This window comes from Cibotium barometz, chromosome 53, assembly GCF_041138505.1.
Source record: "Cibotium barometz isolate CiBa-2024 chromosome 53, ASM4113850v1, whole genome shotgun sequence".
NCBI lineage: Eukaryota > Viridiplantae > Streptophyta > Polypodiopsida > Cyatheales > Cibotiaceae > Cibotium > Cibotium barometz.
Genome location: NC_141098.1, coordinates 14,425,469 through 14,435,408, shown reverse-complemented (window position 1 = coordinate 14,435,408; position 9,940 = coordinate 14,425,469). Strand labels below are relative to the sequence as shown.

The following is a 9,940-nucleotide window of genomic DNA, read 5'->3' as shown; positions in this document are numbered from 1 at the left end:
TAAATTCATGTCTGTTGAATGCACAATATCAACATGATCATTCATTGCATCCACCACTTTTCAATAAACACAAACAGCATAGCTTGCACTTCAGGGACTCCACTCAAATCACACACAAGTACATATGCATGCATACTTGTGTATAGAGTCATAATAGTTTTCTTGTTGGGAAAGTATGGATCAGAAAAAGCTACATCTTCAGTCCATCTGACTCTATACTTGTGTATAGAGTCATAATAGTTTTCTTGTTGGGAAAGTATGGATCAGAAAAAGCTACATCTTCAGTCCATCTGGCTCCATACAGCGCAGCCTTCAGGATGCTCAATGGCCTCATTCGAATCGATCAACTTGAAAGTGCTGATGCTTATAAGGGCTGCTTAGCCTGCAAAATCAAACGTTATCGGGTATTTTGTCTTGTCTTTGATCTTATGAGAGTTGTGCTTATTACTTGGAGCTCAATTTGCTTGGCTTGTGGATTCTAATCTTGGTTATTATGTATGAGGGCTGTTGGACTGCCCTTTTGTTTGGTTTCTTAACACAACCCTTATGTCTTTGACCTTGCAAGAGTTGTGCTTCATTACTTGGAGCTCAATTGCTTGGCTTGTGGACTCTCATCTTGATCATTATATAAGAGGGCTATTGGACTGCCATCTTGTACAGAAGCCACACTCTTTGAATCCCAGTACTAAGTTGTAGATTCTTGAAAGATCATTGGCCGCTTTGACAACGTGGCTGACATGGGAAGTCATTGAGGGAACTCAAAGCATTCCATGTTCAATTACTCTGTGTCTGTTAGTAACAAAGGAGCATTCATGAAGATAATAGCTTGACAGAGACAAATTGCTTACGTGAGCATCTGGGTTTCTCATCCTTAATATGTGGCTGGGCTTTGCCAGATGGGCTTGTAATGGGAAATGTCATTGTTTTGCTTGTAATGGGAGGAGTCAACAGCTTTAGATGGACGTGCCTTTGAATGATTCCACATTTTGTATGTTATGGTATACTAAAGATAAGTCAAAGCCCAAATGCATTTGTTACATAGCAATGGACAAAGAGCTTCACTCCATGAACACCTCAAAACATTTTTCATTATCCCGGCATATGTGCCCTTGCCATCAATGCCCAACCCATAAATATCACTAGATCATCGTCACACAGCAACCTTCATGAGAGTGCTGATATAACTACTACCACACTGGAAAAAGACTCTCTGAAGAGTCCTAAAATTGAAGGAATTGCACAAGTGTTTGAGGAGGCTTGCTTGAAGGACAAATGGTGCATACATGTAATTTATAAGAAAGTGTTTCATACGTACAATAAATGACAGTCCCCAAGGGAGACACCACAAGGTGTCCAAGTTTGTTGTTTGAATTCACATAGTAATAATTGTGAAAGGAGACACCACACAGTGTCTTAAGTTTACATGGTTAACATATACCAAGGGAGACACCACAAGATGCCCAAGTTTGTTTTACTTACATTTTCAGCAGGGTCAGTTCAACTAAATGACACGACTTTCTAAGGTTTGCAGCTTTAAGTAATCTTATTTTTGGGGAACTTTAAGAAGGCAAGTAAGCCGAGGGCAGCCAAAGCGCTGGTGGACAGTGCTGCAGTAGGAAGGGTCAGGTTGGCTTTCTTTTTATCTTCTTTTCTATCACTAGCAACAACAGTCTTTTCATGCAAAAGGCGCTTCAAGGCCTCAAGCTCAACTAAGAGGCCAGCCAAATCAGGAACAGCTGTATGATGGGCATCGAAAGGGGCCTGCTTAGAGATCTCAGAGCTCTCCTTAGGTTTCCTAATTTCCTCATCAGTTTTCTGGGCAGCATCCACAGGCGAATCAGAAAGCTTGTCGGAGTGGACTTCCGAGCCAGCAGCCCTTGGCTCAAAGCTTTGACTCTCCTCTAATAAAGGCTGTTCCTCATGCTCTTCCTTTTTATCTTCTTTTCTATCACTGGCAACAATGCCAGCCACATCAGGACCAGCTGTATGATGGGCATTTAAAGGGGCCTGCTTAGAGATCTCAGAGCTCTCCTTAGGTTTCCTAATCTCCTCATCAGTTTTCTGGGCAGCATCCACATGTGAATCAGAAAGCTCGTCGGAGTGGACTTTGGAGCCAGCAGCCCTTGGCTCAAAGCTTTGACTCTCCTCTAGTAAAGGTTCTTCCGCATGCTTCTCATTCCCCTCACTTATCAAGTACCCAGCATCTGCTAACCTTGTTTCAATATCTTGGATGCGACATTGCAGCTGCTTCACCTCTTGCGTCACAGCTTCTCGGGCCTCATTAGTCAGACCTGCACCTGCACCCTCTTTTTGTACTGTTCTCAGCAATTGTTCCAACTTCCTGCTCTGTGCAAGAAGCTCCCTCAACTCTGGCACTAAATCTCCCCCCACTACATCTGCATTGCCACCTTTCTTGATTCTTGTCACCTTTAGCTGCTCCAAATCTATACACCGACTCCGTTGTTCCTCAAGTTCTTGCACCACAGCTTCCTTTGAAAGTGCCTCCTCTTCCAATACCATTTCCATGCCTTCTTGCTCAATCCTCACACAGTTCAAGTCATCCTCAAGCGCCCTGCATCGGGCTTGCTGAGCATCCAGTTGTTCCCTCAGCATTTCCTTTGCTGCCCTCTCGTCCCGCAAGGTCACCCCTGTCCGTTCTTGCTCAGCTCTCAACACCTTCAACTTCTCCTCAAGCTCGATCCTCTGCCGTCGCTCCAGCTCAAACTCCCTCACCAAAGCTTCATTCACCTCTCTTTCACCTTCCCACGCCACCTGTGTGCCTTCTTGCTCAGCATTCACCATCTCCATTGCCTCCTCAAGCTCTCTGCTCCTAGCCTGCTCCTTGTGTAAAGCTTGCAAAGCAGCTTCCTTTTCCACATTCTCCTCCTCCAAAGCTACACGTGTCTCTTCTTGCAGCTTGTTGAAGTCCTTCTCAAGCTCTCCACTGAGATCTTTCATTGCCTCCAACTCTTCCAGTGCAGCTTCCTTGGCCATCCTTTCCTCTTCTAAATCCACCAGCATGCCACTCTGCTCTAGCTTCACAAACTCTAATGCCACTTCAAGCTGTCTGCTCCGACCTTGTTCCACATGTAGCTTTTGCATCACTTCTTTCTTCTTCAACCTCTCATCCTCCAATGCTGCTCTTATCGCTGCTTGCTCAGCACTTACCGCGTCTAAATCCTTTTCCAGCTCTTTGACCACGTTGTTTTTCACCTCCAGCTCTTGAAGGATGGCTTCTTTTGCTGACCTTACCTTCTCTAAGTCAACCATCTTGCCAACCAGCTCAGCTTTCATAGACTCCAACTCACCTGCTGCCCTCTCCAAATACTGCTCCAGATTCTTGGACTTCGTAGTCAGATGCTTGTGTTCCATTTCCACCTCACTGGCTCTCTTTAATTCAAGGTCCATCTGTTGCATTTTCTCCATCAACTCTTGGATCTGACTCTCATTTGCTGTGTTCTCCATCTTCAATGCTGCCACTTCATTTCCATGCTCTGCTCTCAGCGTGTGCAGTTCCTGTATCGCCCTCTGGAGGCGATATTCCACGTCCTTCAATCTAACCTGCACCTCCTTCTGATCAGCCTCCAACGTTGTGAACCTCTGTGTGGCACCTTCAAGCAACAACTTCAAACTCTCATTCTCTTTCTTAAGAAGCGACTCTTGATGTTCCAATGCCTGGATGACTTGCTTTGCTTTCTTCATGTCTTCAGTAGCTGATGCATACAATGCATTCACTTTTGCTAAACTGTCTTCAGTGGCCTCTTTCTTGCCCTTGATAATCTCCATTTCTGCCTGTAACACCTCTCTCTGTGCCTTCAAATCCCTGCACTGAACTTCTTGTTCACTTTTCTGAGCTTGAAGGCTTTCAATGCTCTCACTCAATCTCTTAGTTTCATTACGGAGCCGCTGCACTTGATGGTCCAGGGCATCTGCTCTTTGTAAAGTACCTTCAAGTGCAATCTGCAGTGTCAAAACATGCTGCTCCGTCTCCTCTAGAACTTGCTTGGACTCGGATGAGCCAATTTCCATAGCACCCTTCTCTTCCTCCATTGAGAGAGCATGCTGCCATGCCTCCTTACATGCATGTTTGGACTCACTTAGCTCGCTTTCCAAATCATCCCTCTCTCTTTCTAGCATCATCATTTGCAGCTGTGTTTCTTCAAAGGTCTGTTTGAATTCAGCTAACACACTTTCAAGTACACCATTCTCATTTTCTAGCATCAAAGCATGCTGCTCACTCTTCTCAAAATCACTTATCAGTGTTTTATATGCTGCCTCTAAGTCTCTCTTCTCTTTCTCTACGATCAAGCTTTTCTGCAATGCCTTCTCAAGAGTGTGCTTGGACTCGCTCAAATCACCTTGAAGCTCATCTTTCTCCCTCTCCAGCATCAAATAATGCTGCTGAGTCTTCTGCAAAGTTTGTTTATACTCACTTGACTCAACTGCAATGCCTTCTTTCTCCTTTTCCAGCATCACAGCATGTTGTCGGGCCTCCTCGAGCATCTGTTTACAGCCACTAAAGTCAAGTTCAAGAGCAGCCTTCTCCTTTTTGAGGTTCACAACCTCCTGCAAGCTTTCCTCAAGGAGATGTCTGCAGTGACTCATCTCATTTTCAAGAGCTGTTTTCTCCCTTTCTAGCACCATGACACTCTGCCGGGTCTCCTCATAAATCTTCTTACTTTGACTTAACTCTTTCTCTCGGTCCTCCTTGTCTTTCAATAGGGATAGCCGTGTCAACTCAAAAGAATTCTTGCAATCACTTAACATATTTTCAAGCTCTTCTTTTTGTTTTCTGAAGGTTAGAGCATCCATCTTTGTCTTCTCAAGGGTGTGTTTGCAATCGCTTAAGATAGTCTCAATGGAACCCTTCTCCTTTTCTAAAGTGAGAGCATGTTGCTTGGCCTCTTCATGTGCCTTCCTGAAAAATTCTCTCTCCTTTTCTAGCATCAAGGCGTGCTGCTGGATCTCCTTCAAAATCTGATTAGGCTCACTTGTCCCCTGATCTTCTGATGAAAACTCTTCATCACCTAACGAACCACCCTTCTTTTCCTCAACCATTGCTGATTCTAATCTCGTCTTCAGCTGCTTTCCTGATTCCCTAGGAGGAAAATTTGATGTCAAGGTATTTTTGATTGAATGATTTTCTCCCTTGTATGCTGTGTTTCCCTCCTTAAATGATGGTGAGATAGGAGACACTCCATCCTTTGATGAAATAGAGGTGCGTTCTGTTGGATCATTTTCTCCCAAATATGTATGATTGACCTCCTTTAATGAAGCAAAGGCGCCTTCAACTAGATTACCTGCTCCCCTGTTTGGTGGAGTGCGCTGTTCAAATGGAGATGTACCTTCTATTGAATTTGCTTTAGTGCGTGTAGAATTGCCCTCTTTTGATAAATTAAGGGTACCTTCAATTTGATCATTTGCTCCACTGTAAGGAGAGTTGTGCTCCTTTGTTGGACTCAAAGTACCTCCAATTGAATGACTTGCTCCCCTGAATGGGATACCTTCACTTGAATGATTCACTTCGTGAAATGAAGAATCTCCCATCCTCGAGGTACTTTCAACTGCATGATTTGCTTCCATGTATGCAGAATCTCCCTCTTTTGATAAACCGATGCCACCTTCAACTCCAGAGTTTGCTTCCCTAGATGGGAAATTGCCCCCCTCTGATGAATTAAAGGCATCTTTGATGGTGTGTTTTAATGATCCCTTCTCTGACGCTTTGCCCCTTGAGGTACCTTCAGCTGGATGATTTGCTCCCTTAAGTGTCGCATTGCCCACTTTTGATGAAAATGGGGTACCTTCATTTGGGTGATTTGATCTGTCATGTGTAGAATTGCCCTCTTGTGGGTGATTTGCTCCCTTGTACATAGAATTGGCCTTTTTTGATGAAGCCGTGGTATCTTCATGTCCTCCATAGGGGAGATTTTCCTCTTTGGAAGAAGTAAAGGTGCCATCTCTCAGGTGTTCCAAAGGTGATTTGCTCCCCTGATCCAGTTTGGACCCTCTGAAAATTGAGACAAGATCTGCAAGGGAAAGCCGCCAAGCAGACTGAACCACGGACATGGAACCCTCGCCAACCTTGACATCGCCTGCAATTTCATCTCCCACAGCTTGAATACTCACCACCTTATTCTTGTTCTCAACTGTCCATTTGTCAATATTCACCAGATTTGAGCAAACCCTAGCTTCTAGGAGCTTCAGCTTCTCAAGCCACCTCTCCTTGCCTGATTCTAAGTCAGCAAGCTCAAGCGCTATGGCTTCATTAACCTTAATCAGCTGGCTGATCTTCCCGCCTTGTCGGACAGATTTGTAATTAGTAACATGTTCAAATTCAGAACTTGAACTCCAGCTAGAACGATGGCTCTTTGGTGAGACCAGATGACCTGTTGATGGAGAAAGGCCTGGATCTGTGCTTGCAAACATGGTGTTAAGCAAGAGGTTTCTCTTGCTAGGGTTTCTCCGCATCCGAATGGCAGGCTTTCTCCGAAGCCGTTTGCAATGCGCTGTGTCCAAGCTGCACAGACATATTCAACAGCTACACTGGGACACCCTTATGGAAAAAATGATTCTAGTCCCAATTTGTAACCCTAGTTTATGCATAATCATTTCCAGCAGCTAAACAGGAAAACCCTAACAAAAAGATGATTCTAATACTAAATGTTAACCCTAATTTGCCAATTGCTTTAGCATTTCTCCACATCCAAGCTTCAAATCATTTTCAACAGTTAACCTAGGCAAATCATAGAGGAGTAGCATTCCCCCATATTCAATCCCGATGGATAACCAAGTAAAACCCTGATTGACAAGATGATTCTAACCAAGCAAATTCAATGATACACAAAGAGTGCTAAGAATTCCCAAAATCTGATTGTATACCCCAACTTGAAATCCTTTGCATTTATCCCAAAATCAAGCCGCAAAAATCATGTTTAACACATAAAACCTGTGTATGTAAAGGTGACTTTGAACCTGCTTTCTGTTGCAAATTCATTTTCAGCACACCATATCCTAACTAGCAAAATGAATCCCACCCTATTCTCCGCTAAACACAAAACCCGACCTGGCAAGATGATTGTAACCCAAATTTCTTCTGCAAAAGCAGTTTCAGCACACACACAAAAGCCCTAAACTAGTAAGTTGAATCTAAACCTGATGGCTGTAGCAAAATCATTTCCAAAAAAGAAAACTGGCAATATGGAATCCTAGTGTGTTAAACGTACCAGGAATCTTTGACTAAGCTCATTGATGCAGAGGGATGTGATGGTCAGAGGAGCGGCAGGAGGAATGGCAAAGGGTTTCTGCTTGTTTTTCTTGGTTTTTCTCTTCTTCTCCTCCTTCCCCTTCCTCTTCTTCTTCTTCTTCTTCGTCTTCTTCTTCCGTTTAACCTTACTGCTGAATGCAGAGCCTCTGCAGCTGTGGGCGCTACGGATCATCATCTGAAGATGCTGAAGTGCATCTCAAGTAATGACAAACAGTGGCTAGCCTTCAAGCATAAAATTAAAAGCAGCTGGTGGCCTACAGCATTCCCATGCAAGCAAGAATTTCCAAAGTAGGGCTATAGCTTGCAAGCAAGAGAGCTAAATTTTCATTCTCTCGCACATGCCCTCCTTGATGCCTTCCTAGAAAGCACAAGAAACCTTCACCTTTGGTACAAATTGTCTTCACAATTTTGTAGGATTGCTACTATATTCAAACTTTTTTACTTTGTGCAAGAAAGCTTCCCCTTTGGTTCAAAAAATGTCTTCACAATTTTGTAGGATTTCCACTTGGACATTTGCAAATTACTTTATTTAAACATTTTTAATTTGTGAGTTCCACTATATATATATATATATATATATATATATATATATATATATATATATATATGATCTTTTAACTAAGAGAGAGAGAGAGAGAGAGAGAGAGAGAGAGAGAGAGGTATTAATGTCGTCGGTAGAATGCAACACGAGGGCATATACGACCAACGGTGGGACTTGAACTCAGGTGGATCATGGCCTTTATAAGGTAAAATTTAGATGCGAGTAGGGTAAGTTCGAACCTAGTACCTCCTTTTGGAGAGGCATTGGCGCTATTGCTGGGCTATAGCCTACTAGGCAAGTTCCACTATATTTTTATGATGCTGACATGGATGGTAGTTCTATTTATAACTCGACTTTCACTTCTTTAACATCTTCTCCCTTGATTTCTTCTCAAACATTGTCTTTCTAATTTCAATCACTAACCTGGGGTAGCCACTTAAATTATCATCGTATAATCTTAATCACATTGTTCCTTAATGTCTTTTTACAAAGTTAGACCAACAATGTAAGAATTTCTCTTTATGTTAGGCATGCCCTTGTTTGGGGAGGGGAGGGGATTGGCGTGCTTAATGGGGTTTTCTTATTTTTGGTTCAATTTTTTTGAGCAGTTCTGACACAAAAAAAGAGAGAAAATTTTTTCTTGGACCTACCCTATACAAAGGCAAGCCAAAATTTTTCAAAATTATATGTGCACTTGTGCCTTTTCCCTTCTCACACTAAAACAGATTGCCTTTTGTGTGAAGGTTCTTTTGATTGGAACTTAAGTGTGATTTTACACTAAGATAAGTGTGATTTTACACTAAGATAAGTGTGTTGATATCTAGATTAAGGTAGTTGAATTCATGGAATCATTCTAATCAACTCTACTTACATAACATAAATTTATTACCTTCTTTTTCAAAAAGAAAGATTTAAGGTGACATTTCACCATGACCCTCCTTTATTTGCCTTTATGTAAGGTCTTATATAAGTATCTTCATTTATGTTGCAGTATTTTAGCACAAGTTCACCTAAACCCCATGGATTAGCACAAAGGTTGTGTATGAAGTGAGTGCATTTCAAGGAACATAAAAGATGCCTCAACCCACTTTATGAAATATTTGATGTAGCATGGATGATGAAGTGCATTAAGCTTATGGAGCATCAAAGAGGGTTTGCTTTTGGCATAGAGTGAACATACAAATAGATCATCCAAAAGTGAGAACTCACCCATCCCTTGAAATATAACCTTGTGGGAAAACTATGAAGCTCTACCTTTGTTGATAAAATATGAAGCTCAACATATAATAGAGAATTCAAACTAGCCTTCTAGGCAAGTCTTGGGCCCCTTTGTGACCCTCTTGTAATGGAATCAAACCTACATTTAATATTGTGCTATCTCATTGTTTAATGAAACAACATTCATGTTTTTAAAATAAGAGATCTACATTTTGGCCTTTAAAACCCCCCCTCAATGTGTGAGATAATAAATTTTGGCCTTTAAAACCCCCCCCTCAATGTGTGAGATAATAAATTGTGTATATAATACTGTGTTTCATAGTATGTAGGTATATGCTTAAAGGTGAAGCACAAGTCTCATTTTTATATTCCTTTCATAATATCAAGGTTGACTTTTTATGAGAAAAGATCATTCATTAAATTTAGAGTTCCTTTAAATATTGAATTGGTTAATGCATGCTTTGCACGTGTGGTTACTACCACCTGCTCCAAGAATTTTACTTAAAGCTTAGTAGTAGTGATAATTTTTTTAAATGTCTCTAAAATGTACTTATCCTAGTTTAAACCTTAAGGTGGAGTTCTTTGTTGGTTAGTGCCTAAAAAATCTAAGGAATCTTGATTTAGCAATGTGTGATGATTTCCATCTTATTCATTTTAAGTGCTTAAATGCCTTTATTTAGCAATGAGTAATGATTGCAATCTTATTCATTCTAAGTGCTTGAGTGTCTTGATGTGACTTGAAAAATTTATTCAATCATTATATAGAACATCGATTGCCACATTGTGTATCTAAATTTTCACTTTATATACCAAGCCAATAACAATCTTTTAAATTCTCTCTCATAAATTTAAGAAGGCATTAACTTGAAGTCCATGTCTTCCAATCCACATAATAAGAAGAAGGCCTTAGCTTGAAG

The 9,940-nt window shown here is 41.5% G+C and overlaps 1 protein-coding gene across 1 annotated transcript; it reads right to left on the bottom strand.

Annotated features, from left to right (window-relative positions):
* Positions 1 to 1,261: 1,261 nt before the first annotated feature.
* Positions 1,262 to 7,669, bottom strand: LOC147608327 (uncharacterized). Its single transcript, XM_086789562.1, has 2 exons — positions 7,224 to 7,669; positions 1,262 to 6,517 (listed from the first exon to the last, which is right to left on the bottom strand). Exons 1-2 carry the CDS (start codon positions 7,244 to 7,246, stop codon positions 1,534 to 1,536), a joined length of 5,007 nt encoding a protein of 1,668 aa, XP_086645688.1. The 5' UTR covers positions 7,247 to 7,669; the 3' UTR covers positions 1,262 to 1,533.
* Between the last annotated feature and the right edge of the window lie 2,271 nt (positions 7,670 to 9,940).